The 26016-nt window shown below is 45.8% G+C and overlaps 3 protein-coding genes across 3 annotated transcripts; 2 read left to right on the top strand and 1 right to left on the bottom strand.

Annotated features, from left to right (window-relative positions):
* Positions 1-1405: 1405 nt before the first annotated feature.
* LOC123070866 (uncharacterized) lies at positions 1406-5343 on the bottom strand. Its single transcript, XM_044494246.1, has 2 exons — positions 4825-5343; positions 1406-1647 (listed from the first exon to the last, which is right to left on the bottom strand). The coding sequence occupies exon 1, from the start codon at positions 5226-5228 to the stop codon at positions 4830-4832; it is 399 nt and encodes a 132-aa protein (XP_044350181.1). The 5' UTR covers positions 5229-5343; the 3' UTR covers positions 1406-1647; positions 4825-4829.
* Positions 5344-13982: 8639 nt separating this feature from the next.
* On the top strand, positions 13983-22040 carry LOC123070868 (glycerophosphodiester phosphodiesterase GDPD6). Its single transcript, XM_044494248.1, has 11 exons — positions 13983-14187; positions 15961-16139; positions 16396-16579; positions 17052-17126; positions 17620-17729; positions 18063-18281; positions 18432-18587; positions 19221-19415; positions 20039-20195; positions 21261-21409; positions 21581-22040. Exons 1-11 carry the CDS (start codon positions 14172-14174, stop codon positions 21848-21850), a joined length of 1710 nt encoding a protein of 569 aa, XP_044350183.1. The 5' UTR covers positions 13983-14171; the 3' UTR covers positions 21851-22040.
* A 315-nt stretch (positions 22041-22355) lies between these two features.
* LOC123070867 (exocyst complex component EXO70E2) lies at positions 22356-25647 on the top strand. The gene is made up of 2 exons (XM_044494247.1): positions 22356-22714; positions 23685-25647. Exon 2 carries the CDS (start codon positions 23724-23726, stop codon positions 25521-25523), a length of 1800 nt encoding a protein of 599 aa, XP_044350182.1. The 5' UTR covers positions 22356-22714; positions 23685-23723; the 3' UTR covers positions 25524-25647.
* The last annotated feature ends 369 nt before the right edge of the window (positions 25648-26016 follow it).

Here is a 26016-nt window from a genome sequence, read left to right on the forward strand (position 1 = left end):
ACGAGTAAAGAGACTTGCCGGTAACGAGATTGAACTAGGTATGGAGATACCGACGATCGAATCTTGGGCAAGTAGCATACCGATGGACAAAGGGAATTACGTATGTTGTCATAACGGTTCGACCGATAAAGATCTTCGTAGAATATGTAGGAGCCAATATGGGCATCCAGGTTCCGCTATTGGTTATTGACTGGAGAGGTGTCTCAGTCATGTCTACACAGTGCTCGAACCCGTAGGGTCCGCACGCTTAACGTTCGATGACGATATAGTATTATATGAGTTATGTGATTTGGTGACCGAATGTTGTTCGGGGTCCTAGATGAGATCACGGACATGAGCAGGAGTCTCGAAATGGTCGAGAGGTAAAGATTGATATATAGGATGAGGGTATTCGGACACCGGAAGTGTTTCGGGGGGTACCGGGTACTTATCGGGTCAACGGAAGGGGTTCCGGGCACCCCCGGCAAAAGATATGGGCCTTATGGGCCAAGAGGGGAAACGCACCAACCTACTGAAGTTTTGGTGCGCCGTCGCGATAGCTGCTCCTTTCGACTCGGTACTCCTCCTGTAGCCAGCGAACGGTCCATGACCATGAGCCCCGTTCCATAAACCAGGAGATCTAGCACAAAAGACTTGGTACTCGATCACAATCACATGGGCAAGGACTAAAGAGCACTGTTGCATAAACAACGTGACAAAGTTAGCCAGGGTCCACCGCCTGTCTGGCCATCTTGCCAGACTTTTGACCGTTAGTGGCAGCGAGGAATGCATCATGACAATCCCTACGAGACCACGACGTCACGCTGCTGCTTCGTGCCCGCCAGATCCTTCAAAGGCTCGACCATCTCTGATCTCACCGGTAGCAGCAAATCAGGCGGCATGCATGCGGCGGTAGAGCTAAAGAGACAAGCAGAAGAAACATGCAAACCATTGTACACATGCATGCATGCTTACTTATTCACCGCCAAAGGTAGTAACGCTGCTGGGCAAAGCAAAAGAGCAGACGGCCGGTGTGCATTTTTAAACTCCAGGCAAGACTATATTGGACACACCCGTACTGAGAAATTTATAGGGCAATCACAATCAGTGGCTTCAAGCTAAATTCTGGCTGGATTCAACCATGGCCAGCAATTTTGATTTTGATTTTGATTTCTTTCAGTATACAAAGGTCTGATGATGCAGCTTGCGCGTTCCCAGCCACAGTAAGCCAACTGTGTAAAACAGCATGCACACAGACACCATGGACCAGCGGCCACAAGCGAAGCACGTATTTCAAAAACAAAAACTTAAAAGGCGTGTGAATGGCAGTTACAACCCCAAGCCATGTGTAGACCATGTTCTACATTGTACAAAGAAATCATTCCATTGGTCTGTCAAAACGCAGTGAAAGTAGATCATGTGCGGATTCCAGCAGAAGATTTGAGTTTTTCATAAATTTAATTAAACCACAAATCAGCATTAGGCTGGCTGACTTTTGGAACACAACTTACAAGGTAGGTGCATCCGGTTTACTCCCCAAGAGCCATATTATTGCCACCATCATCTTTTACAACCAGAAATTTTTCTCCGAAACAAAAGAGGAAGGGACTTTCAAGGAAAAGCGGAAATGAAGTGAGTGCAGCTTCTGCTGCAGCTTGACCACAAGACCTGGCAAATTAAGCAGTGTTGAATCAATAATCCTTGTTATGATGATACTAAACGAAGTGAAATAATTAGGCATGACTTCAACTTCAGGTCTAGAGTTAGATAGGCAAAGGCCCAAACTATAGCTAGTAGCTAGGAGCAAGTGTCTTCTCTCATCATAGATTTAGATAAGCAAAGGCCCAAACTCTAGCTAGTGGCTGGTAGCAAGTGTCTTATCTCATCATAGATTTAGATAGGCAAAGGCCCAAACTCTAGAAGGCACCCAGAAATCTAGATAAAAGACCAGCATGTGCAATTCCAGATATAGGCATACAGCCTGTACCACTCAATAAAGTGAGTAACAGGGTAGTACTACAATGCAGATGCTGCCAGTGAAAATGTATGACAGGTTGAAAGTAGATGCCGATAACAGTTGCCCTGATGCAATTATTACGCATGCTACAAGACAGACATTGGCAGGATGATATTCATGAAAGAAACTCATTAAATGAATATGACACAGATAATGCAAATGAGAAGGGAAGCAAGGAAAGAACTAAATATTCTGAACATAAGATAACAAACACGATGACAATGATACAAGAAAATCAGTTAGATTCAGTTAGCAATATATATTTTTCCAAGCAGAATTGAGCACATGGCAGTTTTAAGCGTTTATAGTAACAATATATGGAGAGTATGTAGGTCACTGTTAACGACTACTATGGAAAGAAAATTAAAACGCCAACGAGAAAGAACAATTGCCGAATGGCTCAAACCAAACTTTCCCTCAATAAAATGGTTTAAATTTCTGCATGGAAGAACATTATCGTAGCGACGAAAACTTGGAAAGGTATAAGCACTTTCCAATATGCGACACGCCATCTAGGCGTGCCAGTGTACATTGATAAATATATTATTCATTGAATCACAAAAAGTAAACAAACTGACTGATCTGTATTCAGCATACTTATTGACCTTCAAAACGATTTTCTTGGTTCGAGGGAAATCAGCACGCTGACATAATAAATACATGCAAAGCTGCTATTACGGTAGATTAAACATTTTGAATCTGCCGCATAAATTCTGGACCTAACCAGCCTACTTTACTTGCCTCAGCAACGCAATAGCATAGCTCAACTTTTGCCAGCCAAACATCTTGGTAGCCATCTTGATCACATTAGTCCCAAAGAGGATAAATTGGTGGTAAATACATTAGTTTAGTTGGTTCAACCATTTATTGACCCCAATAACATAGCTGGTGTAGAATTGAACTGGCTTCATAACCATAGCATATAATATTTTTTATCTCCAGTCAATTTCAGCATACCAAATAGAAACTATTAGAAGGCTCTTGAACCTCTGAAACCTAGCATGTCAAACTCAAATACTGAAAGCATCTCATCTGTGACAGATTGTTTTTTCATCTCTTGCACGGTTGTGCCTTTATAAAATAATAATAACTCGGATATATCACAGATGTGTAACACAATTAAAATAAGGTTGGTATTTAGGTGCTTCATATGCATGAATTAGCTAGGAGATCTTTTGCCATGATTTCAAAAATATCGCATAGACAGTTACTGATCAAAATTAATCATGGTTCATATCTCCAAACCCACTGCAAAAAATCAGAAGCTACTCTGCCAACTATCAATCCATGTTTTTTGTTTTGAAAAACACTATCGATCCATGTTGATTTACTCAAAAACATGTTAAGAGAAAATCAATCAGACACTGTTGGTCCGTACAACAATGTACCTGGAACTGTCCACATTCAGAATTGAAAGAGAATTATATTTATAATGCCCGCTAGATATCCCGCTAAAAAAAGTGTAAACCTCATATCCATGTTGCATTAAGATTGAGCCAGCAATTAATTGGTTAGAACCAGTTCCATATATTGCAAGGTCATCTCATTTGTTACCTCTAGGCATGTTACAAGATGAGAGTCCTGCTAATTCCTGTTCTCCCAAATGTACAACAAAACATCATAGCTCTATGTAAAGTGAAGTATAGAGCTAACTAATCAAAAATTCAAAACAAAATTTGTGCACTCTAGAGTGAAAGATTACATCTACTGAAGTTAGCATGAACCAACTAACTTGAAACACAACCTACTCAAAATAAATAAAACTTACAGGCAACACAAACAAATTATGATTCTTCCTTCCAGACAACATTAATAAGTATACATACACATAATATAGCAACGGACCATGGAAGAAATGCATGCAATAAACAAAATATAAAAATCCTAGAGCCTTGGCCATGTTCATCGTATTTGTTTGAGACTCCCTAGCGTCTCTACTCGGCCTAAAATGTGATCTCGAGGACCTCAAAAAACTTGAGACCGCTCCCCGTCCATATTTGCAATGAATCCAGTGGATCATCCTCATGGAGGAGGTGATGGGCGCACAAAAGGAGGTAACCGTCGGTGTCACCTTGTGGGAAGCCCAGGTTATGATTGATTAATTTATCATTCCAAATCTAATCCTGGTTCACTGGAACCATATAAGCCCATACCCAGAACTCCAATCAGGAAAGAAATGGAACCACCTGCAGTATAAAAAATGAACTTTGTAGTTTGGATTATTCCTAACTTTCTGCCATCCTTTCTTTTGCTTTGATTAGATGTTGTCATGGAAGAAGTTGTGAGTGGTTCGAATGGTTACCGACATGAACCCTCAGGCGCAAGCCAGCTGTTTTGAAAGGATAGGGTAGGATGGTGCTGGAAACCGATTCTTGTGGCGTCAGTAGGCTCAGAGGGAATGGAAAACAGGATTTGTGATTCTCGTAGCTCGTTTAAATGACATCCTCATTTTACATTATGATGTTCAAGCCAACCAATATATCTTTGATATACACTTGAAAAACCAGAGACTTAGCAATTCACAATGATATACTTAACCTTGACTTATGCGGCATGATGCATTTCCCTCTAAAAAGATGGTGATGAAGTTGGGTTACAGTTGAACCAATCATCATATAGTTAACTATTTCATGAATTGCAACAAGACAGGAAATCTAATTTCACAAAGCAAGGTTGGGTTATCAACTATATTCACACGTACTGACGCCCCGAATCTACATTTGATTCTAAAACAACAGACACACACTGATTAAGATAAAGATTGCAATTAGGCATGCATGACACGGAACCCTAGCTCTAACCCCAGATCTAAAGGTAGCAGCCCTCACCTGGATCACTTGGTGTAGCCGCCGCCGACTTCGCTGTACTCGACAGCAGAATTGACGTAGGGGACGGGGAAGTCCTTGGCGGGGTCGAACTGCTTGGCGGCCATGTAGCGCTCGAGATCGGGCTTGCGGAGGAGGGTGCGGCGGACGGGCGGGCGGTTGCGGCGGCAGTCGCGCGGGTAGTACTTGATGTCGAACACGGTCTCCGGGTCGGAGGTGGGGATGACGGCCCTGAGGGAGTCCTCGCGAAGGGTGGCCGGGCAGGTTTGACGGTACTCGAGCGCACCCGGGACCGCGCTGCGGTACTCGGGCGAGGAGCACGGGCCGGTGATCTCCCACGGCTTCTTGAAGAACTTGCGGAATGTCTGGATCAGTGACTTGCCGGCGCCGGCAGCGGAGGAGGCCATCGGGGGCGGTGCGGTGGCTACGGCCCGACGGGAAGGGGGAGGTGGGGAACGGGGGAGATCGGCAGATGCGGGAAACGGGCTGTTCAGCGACGGTGAAGACCGAAGAAACCTGGATTTAGCTATGGCTGCACTGCACAACGTGGCCTGATCTGGACCGTCTGACCGGGAAGAAGGCCGAAGAAAAGAGCACAGTGGTGGAAAGGAAGGAGAAATTATCGATGCAAACCAAAGTTTTTTTTTAGAATAATGCAAACCAAAGTTATGGTGAATGGATCAATAGAACTATGTTTACTTGTTGTTTTTTGCGGGGAACCAAATTTAGTTTTGAAAAAAAAAACTCAAAAAATTCAGTATGTTGAAGAAATGGTTTTTTATTGACATGTAAATTTTCTTTTTTCTTTTTGCAGGAAGACGTGTAAAATTTCAAGTTCAAACATAAGTTCAAGCTCTAGTTGATAAGTATTTGGGGCTGCCAATGGCCATTGGTTGCTCGTCCGATATTTAATTTGAACACATTGCCACTAGTATCCGTAAACTAGTAAATGGGTACGTTCCCAAACTTCTGAGCACCGCAACAAGGGAAGTTCTGATCAAAGCGGTTTGTCAGGCAATTCCCACAGATTCCATGAGTTGTTTCAGGTTGTTCAAAAAACTATGTAAGAAGTTGACTGATATAGTGGCTCGATTCTTCTGGGGTAGAGATGAAAACCGAAGGAAGCTACATTAGAAAAAATGGAGAGATATAGCTATACCAAAAGGAGATGGAGGCATGGGCTTTTAGGGATTTTGAAATGTTCAATCAGGCTATGCTTGCAAAACGGGGCTGGAGGTTGATTACCACACCGGAATCGTTGTGTGCTAGAATTCCTAAGGGCAAGTATTCATGATCATGACTTTATGTTAGCCAAGAACAAGAGAGGGTCATCACATATTTGGAGGGCAATTCTCCATGGTAGAGAGGCACTAAAACTGGGATTGGTGAAGAGGGTTGGAGATGGCTCTTCTACTCGGCCTTGGGAAGATCCATGGATTCCATCCGATTATGGTTTCAAACCTGTTGTGAAGCTCCCTGGTGCAGCCATGAACAGAGTACAAGAACTGGTAGATGAAGACAGTGGGGCATGAAATATCAATATGATAAAAATGCATTTTGTTGAACCTGATGTGAGTGCAATCTATAGGATCCCCCTCGGTCGTTTCACTGAGGACTCATGGGCGTGGCACTTTGAAAAGCATGGGAATTTCACACTAAGGTCAGCATACATAGAGCTAGTAGCTAAATGCCATCAAAGACTCCAGCCGAGTTCCAGCAGTAGTCAAGCAAAAAAATGGTAGAAAATGTGGAAACTTGAAGTTCCTCCAAAGGCTAGGAATTTCTGGTGGCGTATTTGTCATGATTTCATTCCCTGTCGTGCAGTGCTGAAGCCAAGACATATGGAGGAAATTGACTTCTGTGAAAGTCATGGGCAGCCGGAAACTTCGATGCATGCAATTTTTTACTGCACTTGGGCTCGGAGTTTTTGGGACGAGATGAAAATTCTAACGGGCGTTAAAATTCCCAAACTTCACTCGCAGTCATGGACACTTGATCTAGTTGATGGAACCAACTTTTCTTACGCGGGATGCTTGCATTATTTGTTGTGGTGCGTGGGCAATATGGACTGAGCGAAATGCAAGAAGACATGGGGAGGCTGGATGTACCATAGCTCAATCTGTCAAATGGGTTAGTGATACAATGATGGATTTGGCTATGGCAGGAAAAGAAACCATAGTTAAGCCGCCGAAGGTGAAAGCTAAATGGTCACCACCTGAAAATGGAGTGATCAAGGTGAATGTTGATGCCTCCTTTGATGAGAATACCAATCAAGGATCTTCCGGGGCTAGTGATCCGTGATAGTTGTGGCAATCTCCTACTTGCACAAGCCCTCTGGTATGAGTTTGCAGCAAGCTCGACGGCAATGGAAGCGGAGGTGGTTTGGGATGGGGTGCGAATGGCCCTGGAGAGAGGCTTTCGTAGAGTTGTCGTCGAGAGCGACGTTCAAGCAATCATAAAGCTGCGGGAGACAGAAGATTTGGATAGTGCTGAGATTGCTGGTGTTCTCCATGAGATCAGAGAGCTGAGTGCACACTTTGAGAGTTTTAGGCTAATGTTCGTACAAAGAGGCGCTAATGAGGCGGCTCACTTATGTGCGAAGCAGGCGACAAATGTTAGGAGGAGATGCTTATGGCTTAATTGCATACCAGTATTCCTAACGAACATGTTGTATCGTGATTGTATGCCTGATTAGTTAGCAATAAAACTCTTTTACTTGCAAAAAACATAAATTCATTTACGACATATGAAAAAACAAATTCAAGAATAATTAGTGTTAATAGAAGATCACCCTTTTTAAATGTTGGTAATTTTGGAAAAGTTTCAAACATGTTTTTCATGATTTTTTCATTGTAATTGCATTACATCGAATATTCTTTTGAAGAAAAACGCTAGACATGAAAATCATGCACGAGTTTCATTTTTTAAAGAAAATAAATGAATTCTCCGAGCAACCATAAAAAAGTTAAGTCAACAACAAGCACACAAAAGCATATGCATGCTCTGCCGCATGGTTTCTATTTAGCATTTTATTTTTAAAATTATTCACCCATGGACTCTTTTGTCTCATTGTTTCCTGGTTTTAGTGAAGTGGACGCGGTGCGAGATCCATCAAAGATTATGCAAAATGTATCTCGAAGCTCATACCCTTGGGAGGCTAATCTCTGCTAGGAAGGTGGAGGCCAACGAATGGCCTCACGACAAGGAATGCCTCACCTGGTTCTTTGAGTGCTCATGCCATCGAAAGCTCGAACACCCTTCACTAGTGATAGTTCTTGGGGCAAACCACAAACCCTCATAAATGTTTCCACGAAACAAATCCATTACTTGGAAGCCCCCGGGCATCACCAATCTGCCTTGATTTCCCATGAATCCAAGTATAACAAATCACACAAAGCACTTGGCCGATGCAATTTGGTGCAAACACATATTCATATTTTCTCTTTGCTTTCCTCTATAGATTTTTGAGTTTATCTGATTAGAGGGTGGGATGGAGAGTGAAAGCTTGGAAGTCCTCAACAATGATGGGGCTTGAGATCTGGTCGACAACCAACTTTTGGTGAAGAATGGGGGTATTTCTATGGCCCCACAAAAATCTACCCGTTATACAAAGTTTCTATGGTACCTGGAAAGTACGAAACTTCTAGGGTCCGGAGCCTCCAAGTTATATCCGAGAACTACTTCGGGTCCAAAGCCTCAAAATCAAATAGGCTCTGCCTTCGATGGAGCGAACAGTCGTCAACACCCTTGGTAGGGTGGTGAACATGGTTGGAAGTACCAGAGAGAAGCCCACACACACAGTTTACCCAGGTTCGGGCCAACGATGATGAGTAATACCCTACATCTTGCTTCGTGTTGTTATTCGTGGTGGATATATCTCGTGTGAGGCATTACTATGGGGTGTATGAATTACTACCAGGAGTCTAGTATGTGGGAGTAGATAGATCTGAGAGCATCGTAGCCCTTCACTAATATACACGGTGAGGGCTAGGGTTTTACAAGGATAGATCTCATCTTGAATGCCACCATGATGACTTTGGAAGCCAAGATGGTCCTCAGGGTGCAAGCCTACCCCTTGGGGCTCCCTTCTGTCCCTAGCTTTTAGATGGGCCTCCAGGACCCCTGGACATGCCCTCTGTCAGGCTCCCTTGAGAAAGGCCACCCGTGCCATGTGGCACCGTCAGTAGCTCCCGAGTTTGTCTGAAGTTTGAGTCCCTTTTGATTTTGAGAACCCGGGAGGGCTCCTGGTCTTGATTGTCAAATAATGGGAGCTTGGCTTAGTGGGCCCGTAGGGGCCCCGTCCGTCCAGGAGCCTCTTTACGAAATATTGCCGCCTCCTGGAGCTCTCCTACCCCGGGATCACAGGGAGTGTTCGGTTCCTCTCAGCTCCTCTAACTCCGCTCCCGGAGCGGACCAGACTGCAGCTCACTTTGACGGAGCTGCCAAAACCAAGCTCCACAACTCCAGGGGGTGAAGAGATTCCAAACAGGGCCATAATCTTCTCCTCACGAGCTCGTGGTGAGAACCCTCGGTCCTGCAGTCTCCACATGGTGGCAGGCTTTGTGTCAATACTTGAAAGAGGCGTGGTTGTCGGCAGGACCAACAAAGGGCCTGGGCGGCGGTCCTGCCCAGCTACGACTGCCGATGTCTGTCTCCATTGCCAACGTCCTATGCGTCCCCGTCGGACGAAAGCTAGTACTATAAGCACGAAAAAAGAACGTCGTAGAGTTCGAACAAGGTGCGTATCCGCTAAGAGCATCTCCACTCGCCCCCCAATAGGCCCCCCAGGGCGCCTTTTTAGCGCCGACGGCGAAAAATAGGCCCAGTCGCGCCCCCAACGCCTCATTTATCGCCGGTTTGGGCCAAAATAACAGTCGGGGAACCCGAGCCGAACCCAGCCCCCCGGGGGGCACCTGGAGGCACCGCTCGAAGCGAAAAGGCGCGTGTGGGTACGCCCCCCTCGCCTGACTACTCCGATGGCAACGCGCATGGCGGTTTCAACCGCAACATCACCTTTCCGCATGGCGCGCCTCAGCGTTCCTCCCCCTCCGGCTTCAACCCTGACCTGTTCACTCCCTCCCCCGCATTCAACGCCGGTCTCAACACCCAGTATAGCTACTGGCAGCCGGCGTACTCATCAGCCTCACCCTACACCGCCTCTGCACCGGGGCTCCATACCCTTTGCACCCGGCTCGGCGCCACAGTTCAGCCACACCCGACGCCGACATGGACAAGATCATCACGAGCGGTTCGGTCGCCGCCACTTCTTGCGCCGGGTTTGGAGCACAAGACGAAACGATGGACACCATCGTCGATGTGGACGATGAGCCCGATGACGCTGAGGAGGAGGTGGAGGAGGAAGAACGGGCGGAGGCGGAGCCTGAACCAGCGGCGAAAAGGAAGAAGGAAGAAGCGGGGGCCCAACGCCAGGCCGGGCGAACCTTGCCTCAAGTTGACGTCCAAGGAAGACAAGTGCCTCGCTGAAGCGTGGTAGACCGTCAGCATCGACCCGATCACCGGCTCGAATCAGAATGGCGACACGTACTGGATAAGGATCAAGATGTCGTTTGACGGGCGCAAATTGGTCGACCCCGACTTCACCAACATCCACATGGACCACGGCAAGAAGGCCATGGCCAATCACTACGCGACAATCCAGACGGTGTGCAACAAGTGGCATGGGATCGTCGATGAGGTCGTGGCTCACCCGGAAAGTGGCGCCGACGTCGAGGGTCAGGTATGACCATACTTCCCCGGCCCAGGTTCATCGCCGTGTACACTTCGTCAACACGTTCTGTCCTCGGCTGCGCAGATGGTTCGGATGTTCAACATGTTTCGCAAGGACAACGCCGACCAAGAGTTCAAGTTCCTTCACGTGTTCTCCAGGTTCAAGTCGTGCGAGAAGTGGAGGGAGGTCCGACTCACTCTCGCCAAGGCCAAGGAGGCCTACAAGTCGGACGCGCCTGCCCCGGCGGTGGCGGAAGGGCGGCCTGATGGCAACAAGAGAGCCAAAGCGGCGAGGGACATGGCGCCTGCTGCCAAACGACTGCAATCTTCGATCGAGCAGTGCATCACCGACGCCAAGAACATCGCCGCTAAGAGGGAGGAGAAATCTGATGCGAGGTGGTCGACGTTGATGACGAGCAGCGCCGTCAAGCTCGGCCTTCTCAAGACCAACGTCGCGGCGAAGAAGAGAAACACCGACCTGGCGTTCTTGATGGCGGCAGACATGTTGATGATGGACGAGCAAGTGAAGGCGTGGTACCTGGCCGAGCGCGGCATCATCCTGAACTAGATGCCCGCCACTCCTACGCCCACGACGACGACACCAATGACGACGCCCAGCCCGAGAAAATGAAGCGGTGCTGACGCCGACGACCAGCCCGAGCACAGAAGCCACGCCGATGCTGAGCCCGACTACACCCACGCCGACCCCGACCAGTCCCGTGGCGGAGGAGCCTGTTGTTTGAGATGCGTTCCATGTCTATGATTCCTTCCTTTTGATTGCGGAACTTTTGGGTGTGTTTGATGGCCAAACTGTGGCATGATGGTCGCCGGCTTGTGGCCTGATGATCGCCGACTTGTGGCATGAGATGATCGCCAAACTTGTGGCGCTTTTTGGCAGCGGAAAGGACAAGTTTAAATTTTATTGGCGTCTGGGACCGAAACCTGGGGGCACGGCTAAAAACTCGAGCACCCACAGGACGAAAAAACCGTCGGCGCAAACGCCAAAAGCTTATCGTCGGGTGGGTTGAGGCCAAACGGCTGGAGAGCATCTCCAACAGCCGCGCTTCGCGCTGCGCGCAAAAAACCTGTTTGCCGCGTGCACTTCGGCCGGTTTAGCGCGGCCGCCAGCGCTGGCTCCAGCAGCCGCGCTATAATGCAGCGCGCGCGCCGCTCCAGCAACACGCAAAAATACAGTGCGCGCAGCATGCACAAACCACATATACATTCTAAAAAAGAGGAGCAAAAATGATCAAACAAACAAAATAAATCAACAATAAATAGTTCAATTTCGTTATCATTACAACTCAAACAAATAGTTTATCGTTCAATACAACAAATAGTTCATGAACAATACAATGTCGAATGCAGAAATCATGCTCTTTGTCGTCCATGCCATGCCCACCACTCTTCAATCAGATCATTCTGAAGTTCATTGTGCGTCGTGGGATGCCGAATGGCATGATAGGAGGCAATAAAACGGGCTACCTTTTCAGCCCTCCGTTGCACTCGCACGGGATGTCCCAAGAGCTCATACTGTGAGTAGTCTAAATCTTGGCCACGCTCATTCTCGATGATCATGTTGTGCATGATCACACAAGCGTGCATGATGTACCAAAGCATTTTTTGATCCCAAAATCTAGCCGGTCCTCTCCTCTCACAATAGCAAATTAGGCTTGCAAAATCCCAAATGCTCTCTCCACATCTTTTCTAGCCGCCGCCTGAGCATTGTGGAAATCAAGATTTTTCTTATCTTCCGGCTTTTTCAACGGCTTCACAAAGGTTTGCCATTTTGGATAGATGCCATCCGCTAGATAATAGCCATAGTTGTACGTACGACCATTTGCTACAAACTGCACCGGTGGAAACTCACCGTTTGCAATCTTATTCATCAGTGGTGACCGGTTGACAACATTAATGTCAGTCAAAGATCCAGGCATTCCAAAGAATGCATGCCAAATCCAAGTCTCCTAATCGGCCACCGCTTCAAGGATTATAGTGGAACCCTCTTTTTGGCCGTGGAATTGCCCATGCCATGCCTTTGGACAATTCTTCCAACTCCAATGCATGCAATCTATTGAGCCAAGCATGCCAGAAAAGTCGCGCGCTTTGTTCATCGCCAATAGCCTTGCGGTGTCTTCAGCAGTGGGAGATCTCAAATACTCCTCGCCAAACACTTGCACAATTCTCACTGCAAAGCGCTTGACACGCATGATGGCTTGTCTCTCACCCATAGCCAAGTGATCATCAACTAGATCAGTCGGGATACCGTATGCCAACATACGCAAAGCGGCTGTCACCTTTAGAAAGGTGCTATGCCCGAGCTCTCCGGCGGCATTCCTCCTTTGCTGGAAAAACCGGTCATGGCTCGCTAGTTTCTCTGCAATGCGCCTAAACAAGTCGATGCTCATCCTAAACCGGCGACGAAAATACGACTCCGGGTATGTGGGATTCTCCACGAAATAGTTCTTCATCAATCTGTTATGGGCATCAATCCTATCTTTCCAAATTTTCTCCCAACCCATAACCGAACCACCGTGCTTCGATTTTTTATTGATATGCATAGCTATGATCATTGCAAGATCCTCCTCCTCTTCCATATCAAATTCTTCTTCGGAAGAATCATACGACGAACTCATCTACAATGTTCATTACTATACTATAAAAACTACAATTCAAAACATGCACCAAATTCATGAAGTTTGAGCAATACATACCTTGTAGGCGTTTTGTCGAACACCTTGCGGGCGCGGCACGGCAGCGAGCGCTCGGGCGCTGTTCCTCGGACGACAGAGGCGCGCGAGGGCCGGCGGGACTAGGAGGGGATGCAGCGGAAGCGCGGCGGCGCGGGGATACGCCGGGGAAGCGCCTGAACGGTCGCCGGGGGCGCGGGCGGCGACGATGGCGCGGCCGGATGGGGGTGGAAGTGGGAGCGCGAGCGCTCGAGTGTGCCGCGCGCGGTAGCGGGCGCCCGAAATACACCACGCGCGGGATAATGCTTCCGACCGCGCGCCCAACTCACTATAGCGCGCGCGCCGTTTTTTCGCACCCGTTGAAGCGACCCGCCACGTTGCGCGCGCGCTAAAACGGACTAATTTACGGCTCGGCGCTAGTTTAGCGCGGCTGTTGGAGATGCTCTAATGCACACGGGCTCACCGCACACGGCCCGTCGCCCTACTAGTCGCCCACACACACCGGCCGGAAAGAGGCCGGCACGGCTCACATCGCTGTCCAACGATCGGATGTTATACGGGGGACCCGCATGTAAGCGAGGTAACACGGATCATATTCCGATTCCCAAGTACTCCTGCTGTCCTACATAATCCCGGTAATACTAGCTGTTCATCCCAAAGAGCTTATCCCCCGAATATTCCGTCAACGTCGGAGTGCAGTACCATTGGTGGGTGTATATACGTCCCCGTCACGGGCGCCAGAAGATAAAAAAAGGAAGAAGAGGATGATACGTAACGGCGTGACGGAAAGAAAAAGCGGGAGCGAATAGACAGAGAGGGGGCCCGGCCGTCACGTCGTCTTCCTCCTCGCTCCATTAGAACCGAGCTCTCGGGTCTCCGCCGCTGCTCGCCTCCCACTGTTATCGGAACCGCAGCGGACGAAGCAGCGGCACTATGCGCCCGTCCCTCTGTAAGCTCCCCTCCCCCGTCTCCGATTAGCTGGCCTTCCCCCCGATACTTCCCCGCCGCGCCGATCTGTCGAGCGGAGCCCGTCGAGTTGTTTATCCTCTTTTTCCTCCTGTACGACTCTGATTCTTTTTCTGATACCATACGCGCGGTTGAGCGATAAATTGGGAAGTGGCGATGTTCAGGCACGAATTGAGGTGATTCTTGATGCGGCAATTAGGCAATGGCTGTTATTATTAGGCAATGGATGATTAAGATTTAGGACTATAGAAGTTTGTGCTAGCTAGATTTGGGTGGGCGGCAACTAGCCAATGAACTTGCTGTGGGGTTGCTTACCTATTGCTAGTCCGCGCGATTCTGTACAATTTCTGCACTGTTAGTGGTAGGCTGCTAGTTGGAAGAGGAGCCTTGGCGCAGTGGTAAAAGCTGCTGCCTTGTGACCATGATGTCACAGGTTCAAGTCCTGGAAACAGCCTCTTACAGCAATGTAGGGAAAGGCTGCGTACAATAGACCCATAGTGGTCGGACCCTTCCCCGGACCCTGTGCAAGCGGGAGCTACATGCACCGGGCTGCCCTTTTTTAGTGGTAGACTGCTAGTTCCTCTTTCTGTGGTCAAGGGAATCGTTGGTAGTGCTTTGTTAGGTGCATTACTATTTTTAGTTAGTTATTATGCATGTTTAGTGCTTTATTTTTGTGGGGAAACTGTTGCTTGGTTGGGCAAATTGGACCAGGGTGCTCATATTTAGACTGCAGGAGAAGATATGTAGACAAGTTTTTGGTCTCAAGACTTTTCCTCAGTTGATATGTTCTGCTATGCCGAGAGTTTTTTTCTTCGCTTCTTTCATGCCGTAGAACCTGCTGTGAACTTCTGATGTTAGTGGTTTCTTTAATTGAAATCGTTGCTGTGGGAAGCCCTGGCATTATCTTTAAAAAAAAGTCAAGATAAGTTCTAAACAAGTGCCACTGAAGAAACGCACAAACTCGATTGTGTGAATTACGAGTTTATGACCTTTACAATATATAATGCAACATAACTGAAACCAAGAAATTATATACATTAAAAACTGAGGAATCACTTGTTTTGAACAGCACTAGTCCACAAAGAATATTTCATTGGCTGTATCCATAGCGCAAACGTGCATATTCTTTCATCAATATGTTCAGAACTATAGTAAATATAGGGAGGAGGGCAGCTAGATTAGTTCCTCGTCCGGTCGCATATATCATGGTTACTCGCGTCTTATTTATATAGCATCCATACTTCTACATATTCTGTCCATATAACTCCAAATTAAATCTGTGCACTTATGCTTTCCAATCATAATGAAATCTTCATGAACAACAGGTGGCATCTTTTGTCTTTAAATGATTTTCTGTGGACGTATTTGACTCAATTTATTTCCTCTGATAGTTTTGACACTACCCATATTTAGTGCCATGTAAGTTTTCAGCATTGCATGTTCACATGGCTATTTTTAAAAAACTGTTCAGAGGGACCTCTGTGGTAGTTATATTTGTCACTGCTGGAATATGGTTGAACTCTTCCATTCGGACAGGATATGAGGATTCTAATAACAGTGTTAAATATGTACTCCCTCCGTAAACTAATATAAGAGCGTTTAGATCACTAAAGTAGTTATCTAAATGCTCTTATATTAGTTTACAGAGGGAGTAACATTTATACACCAAAGATTTAAAGGAATGTCCATTGTGTATCTCTAAACTGTCTACAAAGGTCACGATGAAATATTAACTTTTGTCAGGCTATCTTATTAGGTCATGTTCCTTTTCTTCTTCTGCTACTATTACATGTGGTCATTGCTAGACCATTCTTTCCACTGCCAAGTAAGACCAGTAATGAAGAGAAGAAGCCCATACAGACATTTCGACCGTATAACATTGCTCACCGTGGCTCAAACGGGGAAATCCCAGAGGAAACAAGTGCTGCTTACCTGGTACAGTTCATAGAATTTATATGACAAATAAAATAGTATATCTCTTTTTTGCATATGGAAGATGATGCCCTTATTAAGAGGATATACCATTTGATGGTTAGATTTATTAAATTGACCATTGCAAATGCTAGAAAACTCAATTCTGATATGTTTCAATCATGTGATTTTTCACCGTTGGAAAATTATTAAGTTAACAGATACAACAACAACAAAGCCTTTAATGTTAACAGATTTTCATTAAAAAATCCTATTGCAGAGGGCTATTGAAGAAGGTGCAGATTTTATAGAGACTGACATCCTTGCTAGCAAAGATGGTGCATTGATCTGCTTTCATGATGTAACACTTGATGATACAACTGATATTTCCGGCCGTAAGGAATTCGCCAATCGAAGGAGAACCTATGAGGTGGAATGGGCCAACGTTACTGGCTGGTTTGTAGGTCTGCTTATTATTACCAACCCTGATTTCTTCATTCATTCTTGTAAATCTATTCAGATATATATTTGCAGCATCAAAAGTTAGCAATAGAATGCAAGAAAAATACATCAAATTATACTATCCCTTGACTGAAATTTAGGAAGTTGACACTACGTGCATGATTTCCAAGAACCATTACCTGCTGCATTCTGCCAGCATTTAACAATTGGTATATATGGTATTTTCAATGTAATGCCACAAGCTATGAGCATCTAGTGGCAAGACTGGCCTGTGGCTAACTGACCATGCCCCACCAGCATAGATAGCATATAGCTCTGTGGTTGATAAATCATGGCAATATCATATTGGTTTATCTGCACCTGCTGCTGAACTGACACTACCTGCATATTGCTAGGATATGAACTGAATGTGAATGGTGAACCTGTGAGCCTATTATTTCTTGATTTTTCTGATACTTAGGTATCCATATGCAGTGGATTTCACGCTTGAGGAACTTAAAACACTTAAAGTGAAGCAGCGATACTCATTCAGAGATCAACAATATAATGGTATGTGGCTGTGTCCTTGAGCTTCTGCTTTTATTTTTCTTTACCGTGATCACATTATCCTCTCTACGAATCAAGGTATTGTACTTCCAAAATAAACTTAGAGCCTCGTAAAAAGTATGTATTCAGAGCCTCACAAAAAGAATCAATTCGGAGGGATTCTTATGTTTTTTTAGAAAGCTCATAGGTGTTGTAATTAATGACTAGTTCTCTGTTCAATAACCTGCCTTCCAGTTCCCACCAACTAATACCTGGGAATTTATTCCATGGTTGATGTATGCATTTTAGTCTTCTCCCAAAATGTGTTTTTCATTTACTTCGTCAAAGTTTCTTTTTATTTTTTTATTTTTTAAAACTAGCATGCTCTTATTTATAGTAGACCCATTTTGCATTTCAGTTATTTAAACTAGCAGAATACATGAACTAATCTGAAAGATGCAATCTGATGGCATATTTGTGAATTAAGAATCATCAATGATATTGTCTGGACATGCAGGCAAATTTTCAATCATCACATTTGAAGAATTCATTTCAGTTGCCTTAGATGCAAGCAGAACCGTTGGAATATATCCAGAGATAAAAGATCCAGTTTTTATCAACAAGCATGTAAGTCCTCCTGCTCTCAATAAGCAATAGGGTACTTCAAGGATTCTCGTAATTCTCTAATCAAGCCTTTTCTGGCAAGAAATGTGCTTAGAAGCTATACGGAAATTTGCTATGAAAATGGTTATTGTAGGGAATGGATTAGCTTTTGCAAAGATATTTTGATAGTATATAGGTGGAGAGAACAATGCTGCAGCTGATATATTTAAGTACTTCACGTTGACTTTGATGAGCTGTGCAATTCAAAAGGCTTTGGATTTATTCAGTACAATCTTAGGCGGATTTTCCTATTTCTGAAGTGCTTCAAGCAATGAGCTTGTATTCTACTCTTGACAGGTAAAGTGGGCAGATGGAAAGAAGTTTGAGGACAAATTTGTGGATACCTTACTAAAGTATGGATACAGGGGTCAATATATGTCCGAAAATTGGCTAAAACAGCCATTGTTTATACAATCATTTGCTCCCTCTTCCCTTGTACATGTATCAAATTTGACAGACTCTCCGAAGATCTTTCTGATTGATGATACCACAGTGAGAACTCAAGACACAAACCAGGTATAGATCTTGAGTAATAAATTATTTTATACTACATCAATGTCAATTGTATGGAAGAAAAGTGAGTAGTATGTACTTTTGGTGTTTTTTGCAACTTCCGCAGAAGCATCTGATTGTATGAATATTACCTATGTTATTTTTTGCTTGCAGTCATACTGGGAAATCACTTCAGATGACTACCTTGCATATATTAGTAACTATGTTGTCGGCCTCGGTCCATGGAAAGATACTATTGTTCCAGTTGCAAAAAACTATTTGCTGGAACCAACTGATCTTGTTGCAAGAGCGCATGCTCATAATCTCCAGGTGTGCTATTTGTTTGTATTCCTTACAATCGTCTAGAGTTACAGTTTGCACACATGCTCATAAAGTAGTTGATGTTAGACCGACATCAGTTCTGACCACCTTCAGCATTGTTTTGTTCAAGTGCCTTTTTGGTCACTCTGAAAGTATGAATCACCAGAAGAACCAATTAAATGTCATGGTTGTCATGTACTCCCCCCCCCCCCCCCCCCCCCCCCGTCCCATAATATAAGATGTTATTACAGCCAATATATGACTACATTGGTTGTAATATCATCTTATATTTTAGGACGGAGGGAGTATTTTTTTATCTCATTAGGATTTGACAAATTATTAACTGAATTCATTGGAAGAAAACACATGATATGACTGTCGACATCTGCATCAGGAACTCTCGGTTGTGTCCTCCTGGTCCTCACCTTGCAATGCATTGATTTGGGACGAATGCTCTCATTTAAAGTTCTAGCTGAACTAACCATTGCAATCTATTCTCATAAACTCAGATTTAACTAGTGTGTTTACTCTGCTTTAAATGATCCCAATGGACCGAAGCCGTACTACATGTCAACTACAACTTGATGACAGGTAGTTTATACCTGGACGCATGTTAAACTGCATATTCCATCGTTTCTGCAGGTACACCCTTACACATACAGGAACGAGAACCAGTTTCTGCACTTCGACTTTCATCAGGATCCCTATGCCGAGTTCGATTTCTGGATAAATACGATGGGGGTTGACGGATTATTCACAGATTTCGCTGGAAGCATACACAAGTACCAAGAACTGAAATCTCCACACCCGAAGGACGCAACCGCGAGCAGCCTCCTAGTAAAAATTGCTCAGCTGATCGCGGCATACGAAGGCTACTGAATAAGTCTGTGTTCCAGCAAAATCACTGCCATTTTCAGTGATTGATGCGCAAGACCCAAATGAGTTGACATTTGACGACCTGCAGTGACCTGGAAAGGTCACTGATAGATGTTGGTTTACGCTGTTATATATAGTGTTAACACGAGTTCATGTATACCTCTCCATTGAACCCCTGAATCTCAAGGGGGAGATCTTTATTATCGCAATAACCATTTTTTTTCCGGAAGGTTTCCACAAGAAAATGTAATGGTTGATGTATAGCTCATCCGATGGGATATCGTTTCAACAATCTCCCAAGTTGGTGTGCTCGCATTATGTATATAAGTGGAATTGGTGTTGAAATGCAGTTACTAAAAGTTAAGTGTTGACAGCTGACCTGTGGTTCAGGTAAATAGGCATCACCTGTCTGCAACTTGTGCCTTGTTGTAACTAGCTGTCCACTTGATCTGGCAGCCGCAGCCACAGCCCCAGCGTGTGTTTGTTGGTGGCGCCGCGGTCCCTGTCAATTGTTGATAATTTTGTAAGGAACCGGTCTTCTCCTGGCTTTTGGATGGATATTTCCCTCACCAATCTCAACGCAGGGGAGGATAAGCTGGACAGAGCCCAACGGAGTTGTATCGGGCGAGCCATTGAAGGATAAAGAAGATTTGAGGCCACACAGCTCCAGCAGCGGAAGGATGGAGGCTGCGGCTCTGGCCCGGCTGCCGGAATATGCCTCCACCACCGCGCCTTTCAGCGGTAACGTCAGCTCTTCTCCGTGCTCATTCAGCTAATCGCTTGCTAAGTAGTAGTAGTAGTAGTGGCAGTAGGTACTATGTGATGTTATTCTTTGCCGTGGAGGTTCATTGTCCAACGAGGTAGTTATCCTGGAAAGAGAGGGCGTTGAATCATAGGGGTCTGCTAATCAGGGGTCAAGGTCGGCTGAGCTGCAGAATCAGAGTCAGTCCTCCTTTGTATTAATATAGTTCACTACTAGCAAACTGGCAAGGCACCAACTAGATTGCATCTTTGACTCAAAAGGTTAGGTGATGAGAATTTTAGGAAATTTTTGTACCGATCTAGTAGTAGTAGAATCAGCCGTTTAGTCAACTTCTAACCCAATCGGTGCTATTCCAACTGGCATGGCTACGCATGTCTACTGCCTGAAGTATGTGGTTACCGGATACTGTGGATTTTTCTACTAGTCAATCATGTGACCTCTTGGTTAACCGCACCCGTTGGTCCTAAATTTTGCAGTCAACCTCCACAAAACTAGCCATGCAAATCACAGGCGCAGTATTGCACTGCTTGCGCGAGCTCGATGGGTGCTGTATGCTATCAGACGATATGCTGAATCTTCAGAATATGACCGGTATTTATTTCGCTCGCAACCCTTTTGACCGGGACCTGCAACTTGGCTAAAGAAATCTATCACTCCAGCTTTAGCCGAGCATGACTAGCTAGCAGCTCCGGAATCCTGCTGAGAAATATCATGGAAGCACGCCTTCCTTTAGTCTGGGAAATATCTCCTCGGAGAAAGCTTGCCGCACCTTCCCAACTTTTGTACTCCTACGTACGGAAAATCGACACCGGGCGGCCGGCAGCCCACCTTTGAATTGAATTGAATTGAATTGAATTGAGGGACGCTTCCGTCTTTCAAAAGCAAAAGCGAGAAAGCGGGAGAGAGCAACCGAAAAGATCGCATAATCGTGGCAGCATACCCGTCAAATGCTCCCCGATTTCCATCAATAGTCAGAGAGGGCTACCACTTCGATTGATTTCCTGTGATTTTCTCTGCATGTACCACCACATCGCTACGTGCAGGCAAAAGATGGTCGTTGCCCCGTGCCCAGAGGCGATCGCCCAGGGCGACAGCACCGGCGGCCTCGCCGCCCGGAGTCGCGAGCTTCTTCTCCAGCTCACCTCTCACTACGAGACCACCGAGAATTCAACGCCGAGGCCCCGGGACAAAGGTCAGAGTCCCATCCATCCATCCATTTCCATCGTGGAACGGTTCAAGATAGATAGATATCGTTACTGTTCAGTCAATCAATCATTCAATCATGGCAACAATTTTCTGCGTTGTGCAGTGTCTGATAATGACTGTATTTTGTGTGTGATGTGAGTTTTGGTTTGGCATGCAGTGTGCGGGGCGCAGGAGGCGGGCGGACATCCAGTCGGACACTTACGTGCTGCTGGAGCCCGGGATGGACGAGGAGTTCGTGTCCAAGGAGGAGCTGGAGGAGAGGCTGCGTGGGTGGCTGGAGAGGTGGCCGGGGGGCGCGCTGCCGCCGGACCTCGCCAGGTTCGACACGGTGGACGACGCCGTCTCGTACCTCGTCCGGTCGGTGTGCGAGCTCGAGGTCGACGGCGAGGTGGGCTCCGTGCAGTGGTACCAGGTCCAGATCGAATGAATTGCTAGAGCTAGCAGAACCATCCATCCAATGCTGCGTCCTGCGTGGCTGCATGTGTATGTGGTTCTGAGTGACGAAATTTTGGGCTGAGATATATGGGGCCCTTTGGCGCCCGTGGGCCGCGAACGTGAGTACTTTCGGAGAAACTGAACCGTGTTATTATTAGACAAAAATCGTTTGCTGTTGCGTGCGGAGAGCTCGCAGTCTGTCGCAGGGCCCGACGGCCATCGAGAAACCAATAGTTTTGTTTTGATATGGACGTGGAGCCAGGGACGTTATCATAGTCCCGGAAATGAACAAACAATATTAGTAAGAACATGATTCGTGTCCATGTGAGGTCACGGCCAGGCGGTCAGCGGAAGCCGGTCAGTCCAGTGCGAAAGCTCGCCCTTCTTCCTCCGTTTTCCACAGGGCTACAGAAAACCGGAGCCTATTGTATCTGTGTGTGTGTGTGTGTGTGTGTGTGTGTGTGTTTCTCCCGTCAGAACGGAGCGGCATAGAGTGAAGGAAAGGAACACAGGGAGAGAGACCCCGGCGTCACGGCATCCGTTCCGAATTCCATTCCACGGACCATTCCGCAGTCTGTCTCGCTCCCGTCGCCCTCGCCCCTCGCCGTCGCCCTCGCCACCCTCGGGTTGACTTGACTTGCCCTCCCACACCTGACCTTCCTCCCCTGCCCACTCCAATCCCGTCTCCCTCTCCCCTCTTCTCTACTCTGCTCTTCCCCTGCTCTCTCTCTCTCTCTCTCTCTCTCTCTCTCTCTCTCTCTCCTTTTATTCTGCAACCAATCTTGGGTTGCGCCGGCGGGCTCCAGTACGGCCGCCGGGGCCGGGGAAAGCGAAGCAGCAGCTCGCCAGTGCTGCGGTGAGTTCCTCATATCACCCTTCTAGCCAGGGCCTTTATTTTTCATTTTTCTTTTGGGGGGAGCAGCATCCGCTTTCTTAACTTTTTTCCGGTTTAGAACTTGGGCTGGTTTGTTTTCAGAGTGGGCATCTGAACTGCCAGTTTTCAGAGTTTTAGACGGACTGGCTGTGGTTGTCCTTGGTATTGGATTTTCCTCTTCCGGTAGGAAGATCTTCACAGAAAGTGGTAACTAGTAGAGAAAACTTTGGCGTAATTCTTTTAAACTGGTAAATATGGACGAACTTATGCAGTAGTAATAACGTAGTAATCTGTAACAATAGTACTACTATCCTTTGTAGCTGTCGTTTGTTGCCGTTTTTTCTTTTGGAAAGTCACCATGGCCCAATCGGCAGTATCCTTAACTTCTGATGGAGATGCTAGCAAAAGGTGTTCTAAAAGTACTGAGGAATCAGCCGTTTTTTTGGTTTATGTGCATCAAATTAACCTAATGAATATTATTTATAGCTCAAAGTTAATAAGTTGTTTTATGTTTTCGGAACAAGAAGTGGCAGGTGGTGTTCCTGCTATATGCCTCCTTTGTGGCAACCTAATCAAATCCAACCTAGGAAATTTGCATTCATGTTTTTAACCTTTTGAAATTTGAGTAAATAAGGAGATTTGCGCGGTTAGCAACAAACTAGGGGAAAAGGAGGATAATATCACCTTTAACCGTAGGGCTGCCATGTTCTCTTGCTACCATTACTGGTAATTGTGTTATGACATCCCTGTATATATACATCAGTCGCTCGAGGTGCTCAAATGAATATTTTCGTTAATTTAGCTCCCAGTGTCTGCTTTGTTTGTTCTTTTGCATTGTCCATGTCTTGCAATACTTCTGATGATACGATCTTCACTACCTTAAGTGTTCTTCATCTGAAGCTTTTCCAAATTTGGAGTTGGACCTGATCTTTGTTATAAACATGTGAAACAGGGAAAGGAAACGCGAAGACGCTGAATATAAATCTACAGAATGATGGCTCCTGAGTTAGATAAGCAATGCTCAAACATCCAGCTGGGAGAAGAACTAGAGATATGTGATATCAAGCTTGCGCTCAAGGCATTGCGAAAGAAGATCCTTAGTTTGGATTTTCATAACTCCTTGCATGTTCATGATCCACAGAACTCATTTGAGTACTTAGAAGTGTTATACAAATTGCGGCAGCTGTCTGAGAAGTTAGGTAATTTGGACCCTGGTGGAGAAGCCAAAGAGCACAAGGAACTGACCGTGTATGCTGATGACCTTTTTGAAATGGCGATGGCGAGGCTCGAAGAGGAGTTTGTTTACCTTCTTACATACTACAAACAGCCGTTAGAACAGGAACTTCTCTCGTTCCATTCTACAGAGGATGGCAGCACGGATGAGTTTTCAAGCAGCTCATTCAGTGAGGAACAAAGTGAAGGCAAGTCAACACAAACCGGTAGCAGCGGAGGATCTGAATATTTTGTGGCTGATTTGATCCAACCTGGTGCACTCTCTGCTGTCAAGTCCATTGCCAACTTCATGTTCCTGAGTGACTACAATAACGAGTGTTGCCAAGCTTATATCAATGCACGGCAGGGTGCAATAGATGAGTTCATTGGGACTCTTCACATCGACAAGCACAGCATGGAAGAACTTATGAGCACTAAATGGAACAAACTGAGCGCATCGATAAAGCGGTGGAATCGGGCAATGAAGGCTTTTGTCCGAGTCTACCTTGCGAGCGAGAGGCGCCTTAGCAGTCTTGTCTTTGGTGACCTATCAGAAACAGCTGTAGACTTGTGCTTCTATGAGATTTCATTTAGCTCGGTCATGCAGCTTCTGAGCTTTTATGAGTCTGTAGCAATTGGACCACCTAAGCCGGAAAAGCTTTTCCGGATTCTTGATATGTATGAGGTCCTGGATGATCTGCTGCCTGAAGCAGAGTTCTTGTTCCAAGCAGGGGGCAATGATATGGTTTTAGCTGAGTATCATGAAGTCCTACTCCAGCTGGGAGAATCAGCAAGGAAAACATTTGCGGAATTCAAGTATGCCATCCAATCCTACACGTCATCCAGTGCGGTGCCTACTGGTGCAGTGCATCCCCTCACCAAGTATGTCATGAACTATATAAAGGCTGTCACTGTTTACAGCAAAACTCTTGATTCACTGCTGAAGGATGCAGATCAACAGCCTATACCAAACTCATGCACTCATTTCACGGCTACAGCATTGCATCTGCAGTCTGTTGCTGCAGTTTTAGAAGCAAATCTTGAAGCCGGGTCTAGATTGTACAGAGATTGTCGATTGCGGAACATCTTTATGATGAACAATATCTGCTACATGGTCCAGAAAGTGAAGAACTCGGATCTCAAGAGCTTTCTTGGCGACGACTGGATCCGGCTGCACAACCGGATGTTTCAGCATCAGGCGACCAACTACGAGAGGGCGTCGTGGAGTCAGGTGCTCTCTTACCTGAGTGATGATGGTCTATGTGCCGCCGGAGGTGCCGCTTCTCGTAAAATCATCAGGGAGAAGTTCAAAAACTTCAACCTGTCCTTTGAAGATGTTTATCGAGTTCAGACTGCATGGTCTGTCCCTGATGACCAACTCCGCGAAGATGTCAGGATTTCCATATCACTGAAAGTCATACAGGCTTACAGGACATTTGTGGGAAGATACTCTGCCTTCCTTGATGGCACCAAGCAGAGAGATCGCTACATAAAGTACAGGCCTGAGGATCTGGAGGAACTTTTGCTGGATCTGTTTGAAGGAACTCAAAAGTCATTGCAGCATTCTGTCCGAGCTTGAAGCTGAAAGCACAGTTCTTCGAGGGATAACGCGGTGGTTGTAATTTTGCTTTGTACCAATTAAAAGAATTTTATTGCTTGTTTTGTTGTATTGTTGTCCATGCTCAAAAGAATATATTTTTGGATGCCTTGTGTTTGCAGAAGTGTATCAGTTCCTTCATGGCAGCCATGGTGCTTAAAGTGCTTCATGTACTATATATGTAACCGAAGTACAGATGATGCTTAGATGTAGGTAGCAATACGTTTTTTGCCAAAACATTTTTAACAAAAAGCCTGTATAGTCTCTGAACACCACTCGGTTACTGATTTAGTAATCTTCCACACACGGGTGGAAGGGTATGTTTTTCCTAAGAACTAGACAAACCTATTCTGGTTTCCGTATGGGTACGCCCACTTGTCGCCTCCAAGTGTGCAAACTATTACATGAAGAAAATATAAATGAGCTACTAAACATGGTTTCTAGCTGCCGCCTGCGCATCCAACAACACCCCTAA

The sequence above is a fragment of the Triticum aestivum genome, chromosome 3B (genome assembly GCF_018294505.1).
Source record: "Triticum aestivum cultivar Chinese Spring chromosome 3B, IWGSC CS RefSeq v2.1, whole genome shotgun sequence".
Taxonomy (NCBI): Eukaryota; Viridiplantae; Streptophyta; class Magnoliopsida; order Poales; family Poaceae; genus Triticum; species Triticum aestivum.